This window comes from Sminthopsis crassicaudata, chromosome 3 (assembly GCF_048593235.1).
Source record: "Sminthopsis crassicaudata isolate SCR6 chromosome 3, ASM4859323v1, whole genome shotgun sequence".
Classification (NCBI taxonomy): domain Eukaryota; kingdom Metazoa; phylum Chordata; class Mammalia; order Dasyuromorphia; family Dasyuridae; genus Sminthopsis; species Sminthopsis crassicaudata.
Window position 1 is genome coordinate 326,293,952 of NC_133619.1, and position 12,348 is coordinate 326,306,299.

Consider the following 12,348-nt stretch of genomic DNA (forward strand, 5'->3'; position numbering starts at 1 on the left):
CCATCTGACTTACTGATGTACTGACTTACCAAACCTTGTCATCTACTATGCAGTTGAACTTTCCATTTTTCCTTCTTTGAAAGTATTAATGTGCGCTCTTTGTCTCTCTCCCTCCCTCCCTCCCCGTCTTTCCCTCTCCCTCTCCTTCTCTTTCCCCCCTCCCCCTAGCCCAGAGCTTTGTATAACATTTGGCCCATGCAGGGGCAGCTACATGGCCTAGTGTATAGAACACCAGTCCTGAAGTCAGGAGGACCCGAGTTCAAATCTGGCCTCAGACACTTAACATTTCCTAGCTATGTGACCCTGGGCAAGTCACTTAACCCCAATTGCCTCAGGGGAAAAAATATTTGGTATATTCAAAGAATTTAATATTTTTGCATGCTTCTTCTCATTCAGAATAGGGAGTTTCCCAGCCCAGGATATCTTTCCCAGTGAAACCATAGGGTCCATCTAAAAGAAAATGGGGGTGGGGGTGGATATCCTATGTAACCTTGGATAAGTCACTTAATAATCCTGGGCCCCAGTTTCCCAATTTTTAAAGGGAGGGAGTTGGATTAGATTATCTCTAAGGTCCCTTCTAGCTCAAAAATCTATGACCACTTTAAATTCAATTTCTTCCTCTGCAAAATGAGGGAACTGAACTATAACAGACTTTTGGGTCCTTTACAATGCTAAATATATGAATCCACAATGCTATATCCATACCAATGAAATCATTTGTTGTCGTTCAGTCATTTTCAGTCCTGTCAGACTCTCCTTGACCCCGTTTGGAATTTTCTTGGCAAAGATATGGGATGATTTGCCATTTCTTTCTCCAGTACATTTTACAGTTGAAGCAACTGAGGCAAATAGGGTTGGGTGACTTGCCCAAGGTCACATAGCTAATAAATATCTGAGGCTGGATTTGAATTCAGGGTGATGACTTCCCGATCCCAGATCCGGCACTATATCCACTGTTCCACGTAGACTCTTTTGTGACCCATGAATTATGCTGTCCGTGGGGCTTTTTTGGGCAAAGATGCTGGAGTGGTTGGCTATTTCCTTCTCCAGTGTCTGAGGCAAAATAGCAAGTCAGGGGTTCCTCATTCCACATCCAGTGCTGTATCCCACTGAGCCACCTAGGTGCCTATTGAAATCCTGTCTCAGAAAAATGTTCAAGGACAATTGGCAGAAATTATATTAACAAAGAAAAAAGTTTTCTCTCTAACTCTAACATAATCATTAATTAACTTATTGCATTATATTATGAGCTCAAATCAGGAATTCTTTTACTTCTTTTTGTATCCCCCAGAGCTTAGCATACTGTCTAGTATAGGGGTTCTCAAACTACGGCCTGCGGGCCAGATGCGGCCCGCTAAGGACGTTTATGCGGCCCGCCGGGTTATGGCAAATGGGCTGAGGGGTGGAGACAGAGTGTGAGTTTTTGTTTTTACTATAGTCCGGCCCTGCAACAGTCTGAGGGACAGTGAACTGGCCCCCTATTTAAAAAGTTTGAGGACCACTGCTCTAGTACATAGTAGATAATTAATAAAGGTTTACTGACCAACTAATTAGACTACCCTATTCTTCAAAACATTTGATTGAATCCATGCTTTCTTGTTCCAGAATCAGGAAACACTAACATTGGGCTTGGATTGACTCACGTGAAATGACCTGAAGATCCAAGAGACAAGTACTGGTCCCGATGGCATTAGAAGCCACACACTGGTATAAGCCAGAGGAGACAGAGCTGATATTACGGAGAGTGACTGTTCCCTGGATTTGGTCTGCATGGATAATGACAAAAAGAGTATTTAGGAGCGGAAAAGAAAAGGAGAATTTAGAAAAGAAAAAAAAAACAGCTTTGATGAGAATTTTTAATCAAAAGAACTCTAAGTGAAAATGGCAAAAATTTAATTAAGCACTTACTATGTGTAAAAACAATGGGGTGAGAGTTAGAGATACAAAGATAAAAAATGAAAGAAGTCTTTTCCTCAAGGAGTTTATATTCTACTAAAGAGATGATATATGTATACAAGTTAATAAACAGTAATGCACTTCAGGGCTGATACAAAATTATTTCAAACATTCATATCAGGAATGGTTTCATGTAGGAGGCAGCATCCTAGCTCTGAAGGATTCTACTATGTGAAAAATGGAATAGAAGTGGGATATAAGAGACTAAATGTGGCATGTCATGTACTTCTACCTCAACTTTCATATCCATTCCTTTCAATCTACTTACATACCTTCTACCCAAGTTCAGGTCCTCATCACCTCTTCCCTGGACTACTACATCCTAACTATCTTTTATGCATCAAACCTATCCCCATTCCCATCATTTCCTACATATCTAAAATAATATTCCTAAGCATAGGTTGGATCAAAACAGTCTCCTAATTAAGAAATTCTAGAAAGTTTCTAATTACCTTTTGGCTTAAGTTTAAACTCCTAGATTTGGCATTTTAAGCTCTTCCCTCCTGGGCCCAGCCAACTTTTTCATCCTCCTTATACACTCCATTATCTAGCCATACTGTCCTCCTTGCTGTTTCTCAAGGCATCCAACCTCCCTGCATGTTTCTTTGCCTTTACAGAGGTTGTCCCTCCGGCCTCTAGCATGCTCTTCCTCCTCACTGCCATCTCTAGGAATCCTTAGTTTTCTTTTAAGATTCACCTAATACTTTCCATATCAAATTTTTCTCAGTTCTCCCCAGTTGCTAGGGCCTCCCCATCTAAGATTACCTTACATCTGCTTTAGGATAAAATATAAATTCTCTTCTCTATTTAGCTTTTAAAGTCCCTCACAATTTGACTCCAACCTATCTTTCCTATCTATCTGACTAGATATTATTCTTCTTTCAATCTATACTCATGCCAAACTCTTTTCCATTCCTGACCCACAAAACTTCATGTGGTCTACATGACCTTTATCTCCATGCTTTTGCACTGTTTGGGATGTACTCCCTCTTTCCCTCCCTGTCACTTCTTTCAAAGCTCAACTCAAGATCATGTTCTTTATATCTTTCCTAATCTTCCAACTACTATTTATTTCATGTTTACTTATATAAGTACATGTTGTCTTGCCTGACTGAATGAAAACTTAAGAGCAAAATTTGTTTATTTTTGTCTTCATAACCCTTCAATGCCTAGCACAGGTTCTTAATAAATTTTTCTTGATAGATCTGACTGAAATGCTAGTTATACTGAGAAATAATAAGAAATAAGACTGGAAAGGTAGGCAAGCAACATTGTGAAGGGCTTCACATGCCAGGTTGAGATAATGTTTTAAAGGAGAATATAAGTTGCACTTTCCTTTTTGCCATTGAATTTTTTTTAGAAAATAAAAATCAAAAATGAATATAAACAGAATGAGGAAACACCCACACTGAAGTTCTTGAAAGGCATTATGGCACAAACAAGTGCAAAAGCAAAAAAATAATCTTAAGATGTGTACCTAATAAGGAATATTCTCTAGCACATCTAGGACTGTCAGAACTCCTTGCTATCTTTTTTAAAGGAAGCTCATTCTACTCTTTAACTGCTCTAATTGTTAGGGTTTTTTTTCCTTACATCAAGCCAAAACCTGCCTACATTTTCTACTCATCACTTCTAGTTTTGCCTTTCAAGGGCAAACAAAATGAGTGAATCTCTGCTCTCTAAAGATTCTTCATGTCTAAACCCACCATTATGTATATCAACTTGGTCCTTTCATTTTCATTTCCATCCTACTCCTCCCCTTCCCCAATTTTTACAATGTTAATATAAACACTTCTATAATTGATTTTCTTAAGCTATAATATAGAGCTTTACTTTCATTCCTATAAATTCTCCTATCATTAGATTTGAGCCATCATTACTGTCAATTTAAATCTTTTATAATCTCTCTTTTGTCATCCAGCATATAAGACATCCCTCCCGCTTCCTGTCATTCACAAATTTGGTAAGCAGATCACCTCTGCTTTCATCTAAGCCATAGATAAAAAGCGCTGAACTGGACAGGATCAAGGACACCTATCACATTTCCATTAGAACCCTCCCTCCAAAAGGTCTGTGGGTCTAGTCATTCATTCATATCTAAATCCATCAATATATACTAGAATCTAGCCCATATTTTTCTACCTTGTCTATAGGAATATTGTGAAATTCTTTATCATATACAGAAAGGTAGAAAGGTATAAGTGAAAGAGCATTCTGGAGTCAGAGGGATGAATTCAAATCCCACTTCTGTCATTTATCACCTGCATGAAGTTAAGTAAGTCACTTAAGCTAAATAGTCTCAGTTTCTTCATCTGTAAAAACAAATAAAAAGATGGAATTGGACTACATGTTTTTACAATCCCTTATAATTGTCCTATGACCTGTAGAAACCCAGGTATACTCTGTCCATGTCTACATAATTGATCAATATCACAACACCATAAAAAGGGGGGAAGGTAAGTTCAAAATTAAATTAAATAATGGAAAAAAACTGACATTTCATGAGTAAGATGCTTCAAGTCTCAGTGCAACAAAATTAAGGCAGTAATAACAAATTTCAGTTATTAGCTAAATTATATAGGGAATGAGTTGAATTAATTATAACAATTTTCACCTGAAACATCACTGTGCAAACTGGTGTTCTAGAACTCAGGATGTTACTTTGTACCCTGATACTATTATTAGTATTATTATGTTATCAGTTTCAATGATGTAACATTTCTGCAAATCATCACTAGTTGCATAAGTATTGTCTTCCCAGTAACTGTAATGAAAATAATTTCTTTTTAGTAATAATCACTAATTCAGTAGTCCAACTTCAGTTGTCTGAAGTCACCACAAACCTGGAAGTTAATTTTGAGTCATAAAGCTTCTTGATAACATCTTTTATAATCATAATTTGTGGCAATGTCTTATAGACCATTCATGCTCTTATCCACTGCTCGCTGAGTGACTCACAACTTTAATCCTTTGGATATCACGGTATTCAATAACTTAAAACTATACAGCATCAGTAGGAGAATGCTCTGACAGTTTACTGTTGAGCCAGTTTCTATCCAACATATAGATATTCATGATTAATGAAAATACCTTCTCCCTAGCCAAAGTAACTTTACATACAAAACTAAGGTTTGTTTATCTGGCTTCCCTTGGCAACCTTCAGTTCTTTTGTTTATCTTTTTAAAATTATTTTAGGTTATGAAATAAAACAAGTATTTCCATTACATAATATAATAAAAAAGATAATTGTACATGAAACAGCAAATTTGTTATGTATAGCTTGCTATTCCTTTTAAATATAATAATAAAGTTATCATTTAAATTTCTTTTTTTTCCTTTCCCACCCCATCTATCAGATACAAATGTATATATATATATATATATATATATATATATATATATATATACATATACACGTATACATATATGTAATTATTCTATACATATTTCTATTTATCAGTTCTTTTCTCTGGATGAAGATAACATAGATTATAATAGTCCAAATGACTTATTTGCTCAAAATTGCTCTTACTGTAATATTGCTGTTACTGCATATAATCTCTTCTGATTCTGCCCTTTTCATTCTTCATTATTTCATTACAAGTCTATCCATGTATTTTCTAAGATCATCAAGCTCATCATTTCTTATAACCCAGTAACATTCTATGACAACCATATGCAAAAATTTTGTTTAGCCATTCTCCAGTTAACAGGTATTCCCACAACTTCCAATTCTTTGCCACCACAAACAGAATTACTAAAAATATTTCAAAACATATAGATGGTGTTTTTCCCCTAATCACTTTTGGATATAATAGTATTGCTGAGTCAAAAGATACAGGCAACTTAATAACTCTTTAGGTATAATTCCAGATTGCTTTCCAAAATGGCTGGATCAGTTCACAATTCCAGCAACTATGAATTAGTGTCCCAATTTTTCTAGATCCCCCTTCAACATTTATCACTTTTCTCTTTAATCATTTTACACAATCTGATAGGTATAAAATGGTATTTCAAGACTGTTCAATTTTTTATTTCTCTAATCAATAATGATACAGACCATTTTTTCATATCTCCAATTTTCAGTTCTATCCTGAACTATAAATGGAAAGGGGAGAGAAAATGCAGAGGTCATAGACAGCATATTGGAAGGGAAGGGCTCAGTGAAAAGCAAATTGTTCAATCTAACAAACAAGATGTAGACACAGGAGAAGAACTGAATTAAATACTAAGTAGGGTAATAGAGTAGTGAGGGAATTCAAGGAAAGGGCAAAGTGAGTATGAAGTATCTCCAAAAACCCTTGAGGATATCTATAATGATGACCCTGAGTCATCAAGAAAAGGTTAAATTTTGTTTAATATACTTTATTTACTAAATAAAGCAAAGGAAAAGTTAAAGTTTGGACACCTAAAAGGTTAGACTTTGATTAGATTACAAATTCATTTACTCAGAATACCCCATTGTCCCAAGAATGCCTGATAAATAAGGTCTTGCTGTACAATGGAAATATTAGTTGAATAATGTGGGGGTTTTTTTGTGGGTTTCTCTGTATTGTTTGAACAATGTTTTTGCTTTTTTTTAAAGTAGTGTTAGGATCCAAGTGAGATATCCTTTTCCTAAGACCAAGGACTCTCCCTCTCCCAAGAAAGAAATGAGTCTTTTTCCTGGACTATTACGATGACCTCCTAATTGGTCTCCCTGCCTGAAGTCTCTCCCCACTTTAATCTATTGTGCACAAAGATGCCAAAGTAATTTTCACACAGTACAGATCTGGCTTCCTTGATCCCTTATTCAATAAATTCTGGTAATTCCTTATTATTTCAAGGATAAATTATTGCATTTAGTTTTTCACAGTCAAGTACCAACCTACTTTTTTAGCCTTACTACGGTATTTTTTCCTTCACCTAAACTACAGTCTAGTCAAACTGGCCTATTTTCTATTCCTGATGCACAACCCTCAATTTCCACCTCCATGCCTCTGCACAGACTCTCCAGCTCTACCCCATCTTTATCCTCCCAGGACTAAAATCCACACCTTCTTCCACAGCCACCTAGTTTAATGCTCAGTTCAAGTGCCAACTTCTACTCAAAGAATTTCCTGATTCTCCCAACTACTGTCCCTCTTTACTCTCCCCTATTACCTTTTATATAAATATATATATATGTATATATAGATATATGAAATATATATATTGCCTCCCCATCTAGATTGTGAGGACTCACCAGCAGTATTTTTTTTGTAATCATGGATGAACTCCTAAAGATTACTCTTCTTCCTCCACACCTTCTGCACTGCAGCAAGTTATCTACCCTTCTCTCTCCCACACTCCCTTTATTTGTCATCTTCTCTCATTAGAAAGTGCCCTCCTTGAGGGTAAGGGTTGTCTTGCTTCCTGATATTCATATTTCTAGTGCTTAGCACAGTGACTGGCACATAGCTCTTATTCTTGTTCTATTCCCCCCACTTCCCCTTCCCCCATTTCTTTTCCCTTGAGCCCCACTACCCGCTTTTCCCCCCCTCCCAATACCTAGTTCCACAGTACCTGGCACAGAAACAAATACTTATTGATCAAGTGAATAAGAACTTTCCTGGAGCTTTAGGTAGTTTTCTCAACTCCATTTCCCACAATTAATCATCTCATAAAAAGTGGCAGACTTGGGGAATCTCCATCAGATGATATGCCATTGCCTTCCAAACCAGAAAAGATTCTTTTAAAGTGAGTCTAGTAGAGCCATCTCAAGCAACCCTTCAAAAAGCCTCAATTAACAATAAGGTACTGCTGGTAGACTTATCAAACCCAGTTGTTATCAACCCACTACCATCATCTTGCCTTCTTCCTTCCTCCTCTTCCTCCCCCCGCCACCTCTCTTTCTCTTCCTCTTCCTTCTCATTATCAAGATGAATTCATTAAACATCCAGTAAGGATCAGGGGATAAAAATAAAAATAGGACCCATTATCAAGGAGTTTGAATTCTCATGGAAGAGATAGCATGCAAACAACTGTACATGTTCAAGATATATTCAATAGATAAATGAGAGGAAATATCAGAGAGAAGGCATTTTCACTGAGGACAGGAAAAGGTCTCCAGGAGAAATCTAAGTCTTGAAGAAAGTCAGGGATACCAGAAGATAGAAGCAAGGAGAGAGAATTGTACTTTAAATATAGCCAGTGAAAATGCACTTTTAGGAAATAATGTCAGCAAAAAGGCCAGTATTGCTGGATCCTAAGAGCATTCAGGAGGCATAAAAGACTAAAGAGGTAAAGGGGCTGAGCAGTGAAGTGCTTTAAAAGTTAAACAAGGGATTTTAGATTTAATCCTAGAAGTAATAGGGATTGAGTTGAGTTCACTAAATGGAGTAAGGAAGGGGATCTGTATGACATGGTCAGTGTTCTGGTTTAGGAAGTGACAGACAGAATGGAAAGCTGAGAATCAAGAAGCAGGGAGCCCAATTGAGGAGCAAGAAGAGAATGTATAAAAGAGATGTTATGAAGGTAGAGAAAATGAGACTCGGTTACAGAATGTATATCTCAGGTGAGTGGATGGAAGAAGCTGAGATGACAGCTACATTGCGCCTCCTCTGGAATCCAAAGCCTAGGAGTGTAGGAATTCTAGGTAGGATTAGAAAAGTTCAAAAGAAAGTAGAATTTAGGAGATAACTTGATGAGTGTGTTCAATTTTGGACATCAAGACTTTGAGATGTCTATGGAACATCCAGTTCAAAGTATCCAAGAGTTTATCATTTGAAACCAGAGGTCAGGAGGTGATAGATTATGGCTAGAAAAACAGATCTGAGAATCTTCTTCGTAGAGCTGATCTTTGTATGCACAGAATATGATAAATACCTTAACTCACTAAGCTTCTTTTGTCCTCTGATTTGTCCTCCCAAAGATTTCCTTTATAGCAACCTGGGATCTGAATTTTCAGCTATCTACTTTCTATCAGTAGCTATGCTTGTTTTCAGCTCCATGAAACAAGATAATCTCCCTCATCTGTTCCCATCCAGTTACTCTCCCCCTTTACCCCTCTCCTCTCTGGCGTTTTCTAACATCCTATTGGGTATAGTCTTCCCCCATTAGATTATAAACTCACTGAAGGCAGGGATTGCCTTCATTTTTCTTAATTATATCCCCAATGCCTATCACGTGCCTGGCACATAACAGACTTCTAATAAATATTTATGGAATTTGATGAGATCACCAAGTTTGTAATGTTGGTTCTCCCTCATTATCTAGGATATTCCCATTGTTAGAGTCTGTCACATTAAGAATGAATAAATAAGAAATAACTTATTGAGTACTTATTATGTACTAGGAATTATAATAAGACTGGTTATATAGGTATAAGCAAGACTGGCCTGTTCTGGAGGAGCTTACATTCTAATGAAGTAATTACAACCCATAAGTTAGAAGAGGGGTCGGGGTAGGGTAAGAAGAATGGTAAGGAAGTGATTAGGAAGTGATTGTGGAGGCCTAGGTACCAGGCAAGATGAAGTGAAAATTCTATCTACAAAAGCCCAGCCTTCAAGGAACAGAATCTAAGGTTCTTGTGGAAGGGTGATGAGAATAGCCTGCTTTAAACCTGTATGTTTCTAAATCTAACTTTCAATGAATAACTTCTGGTTCTAACAAAGATAAATAAAAATTCAAAATGTATGGAAATATCAGTCACTGCTATAATTCTTATTAATACTATCTCCATATAGCTACATCTCTTGTAATTCTAATTAATCTATCATTAAGAATTAAATATATACCTATTAATAATGTGTGCCATGAGAGGTACTGAAAACATAAATAAAAAAATGTAACAATTCCTTCTCTAAAGGAGCTTCTATTCCTGCCTTCTCTCCCTCCCCTCACCCTCAAAGCTACTAGCTGCTTCAGTTCTATAGATCTACCAGAAGAACAAACTCAAGCCAGCTTTATTATTTATACCTGACTGTTCCTGCCCTGATAATTCCCCAATCACGTGAAACAGTGTAGCTCCATACCATGCACCTTCTCAATTTTGTCCTGAGTTCACTATACTTGTGTATAGTGAACCCTTGAATACCAGGGTTCACTATAAATCTGTGTTATTTTATTTCAGTTTGGCCCTTCATGCTATTTAACAATCTCTTTGTTCATTTCTGATAAGACTCATAGAACTATAGTTTGGGCCAGAAGGTACCTTAGAGACTCTCTAGACCAGTGGTCCTCAAACTTTTTAAATAGGGGCCAGTTCACTGTCCCTCAGACTGTGGGAGGGCCGGACTATAGTAAAAACAAAAACTCACACTCTGTCTCCGCTCCTCAGCCCCTTTGCCATAACCCGGCAGGCCACATAAACGTCCTCAGCAGCCGCATCTGGCCTGCAGGCTGTGGTTTGAGAACCTCTGATAGACTAAGGTGTCCTAACCTGGTGCCTATGAATTTATTTTTAATAATTTTTTTTATTCCTGCATTTCAATCTAACTAGTTTCCTTTTTAAGCCTATTTAAGACATATAGATTCATGTTTGGGACACCAACTGCAAAGGTTTTTATTAGAAGAAGGGAGAGCTAAGGGCAGTAAGATGGCACAGTGAATAAAACACCAACTCAAATATGTCCTCAGACACTTAACACTTACTAGATGTGACCTTGGGCAAGGAGGAAGAAGAAGAGAAGGGGAAGGAGTAAGGAAGCAACTTAAGACCAATTTCTTCCAAAGCAGCAATCTCTGGATTTCCTGGATGCTTTTCCCTACCTGTGTCTATGCTCCAGATATCTCTGAGAACATTTTGAGCATCATATTGTGCTGCAAGATGCATAAAGTTTTATTTGTGGAGAACATTTAATTATGAAGCAAAGTTGATTGTTACAAGCTACATGACAAAGCATCCTTGAGCAATTTAAGCCCTTTCACACTCTCTTGCTCCTGCACTGATTTGAGAGTAGAAATGACTATAATTCCTATATCTCCAAGAATTTCTGAAATATCTACTTCTGGATTTCCACTAACCCTTCAAATGGTATATATGCAAAATGAATTCATTATCCTTCTGCAAACAGCTTGCTTCTCTTGTTACCCCATCAGTCCTGGTAACATTACTATCCCATACCTCATTTGAGATGAGTTCTGCAACATCTTCTGCAACATTCCCTCTCCCCTACCACTCATTTAAAACAATTATCAAATATTTCTTGACTCTCCAATCTCTCAGCAGCCTTCTCACCTATGTACCCTTATCTCTGTGGTTTTCTTTTATTGGAAGATTATTCAACTCTTGAAGTTCTATCTTCTCATGAGTTCTTCCACTTCTTGGTTCCTCTCAATCAATCAATCAATAAACACTTATTAAGTACCTACTACGTGTCAAGCTTCTCTTCCATGTCCCCAACACAAGAGAAGCACTTCTTTGTGGGGGAAATACTTTATTATCATCTATTAATATAATTTGAGCTTAGCTTTATATGTCAAGATATTGTTTAAATCCAGAATGCCTCACTGGCCTTAGAGACCCTCCAGGGAAGTTGAAAATTATTGCAAGAAATACTTAGATCCCAGGATCCAACCAAAATGCTTGTATTTTAGCCCTCCACAACAGCTTTTGGGTTGGCGCCAAATTTTCATTGAATGTTTATAGTGACCAGACAATAAACATTTTATCTTTCCTATATGCTGACCCCCTAGATGCTTTTCCTTACCCCTTGTTTGAACTCTACCCTATGTAAATCTCACAGACAGTCTAGAGATTGAATCAACCTTTTTTTCTGGCTCTCTCCTCTGCTGAACCAACTTAATAAAATCTTTCTAACTAAAACTTTTTTAGGTTTGGGAGTTTGTTCTCAGCTGACAAATTACTGTCATAAGTGGTATTCCTAATGGACTCCTTGAATAAATGTGAAGGTTCTCTGAGACCATGGAAGCTAAGAAGTCTCTGTGATGTGTAGCCTGAGTGAGGGCAGACCAAGCAATATGAAATCAATTTGGGCAAAGGAAGAACCTGGTGAATACCAAGACTGGGACCTGGGTATTCTGAAAATTAAACTGACTGCCCTTATCTTCAAAAATAACAGTTCTCTGTGAGTATCTTGAAATTCAGGCTAAACAGTCAAGTAAAGTTAGAGGGCTTTATTTAGGCTTGGCTCAGGTTCTGAGGAAAGTTTGAATAGCCAAGTTGCCCTGATCCACAATTGAGCAGTCCCCTCAAATGGATTACCGAAGGGTTTGATGGGCAGTTCAAAACAGGTTAGAAAAGCTTTCTCTTCTTGTATTTCTCCCTTTAAACCTTCTATGATAACTAGTCTAAGATCAGTCATCTAAGACACTCCAATATCCTGGTGAACAAGGTGTTATGATCTAGGACTCAAAAGCAAAAACCACTAATGCATAAACTTTTTGACCTGTTGGGAAGCAACCATATTT

The 12,348-nt window shown here is 37.2% G+C and overlaps 1 protein-coding gene across 4 annotated transcripts in view; it reads right to left on the reverse strand.

The window, feature by feature from the left end:
• The window catches only part of IGSF11 (immunoglobulin superfamily member 11), a 219,770-nt gene that overhangs the window by 17,717 nt on the left and 189,705 nt on the right, over positions 1 to 12,348 (reverse strand). For all 4 annotated transcript variants that reach the window (XM_074301303.1, XM_074301300.1, XM_074301301.1 and 1 more), the window contains exon 5: positions 1,644 to 1,766. In XM_074301303.1, coding sequence (XP_074157404.1) covers positions 1,644 to 1,766 — 123 coding nt within the window. The remainder of the gene's footprint in view (positions 1 to 1,643; positions 1,767 to 12,348) is intronic.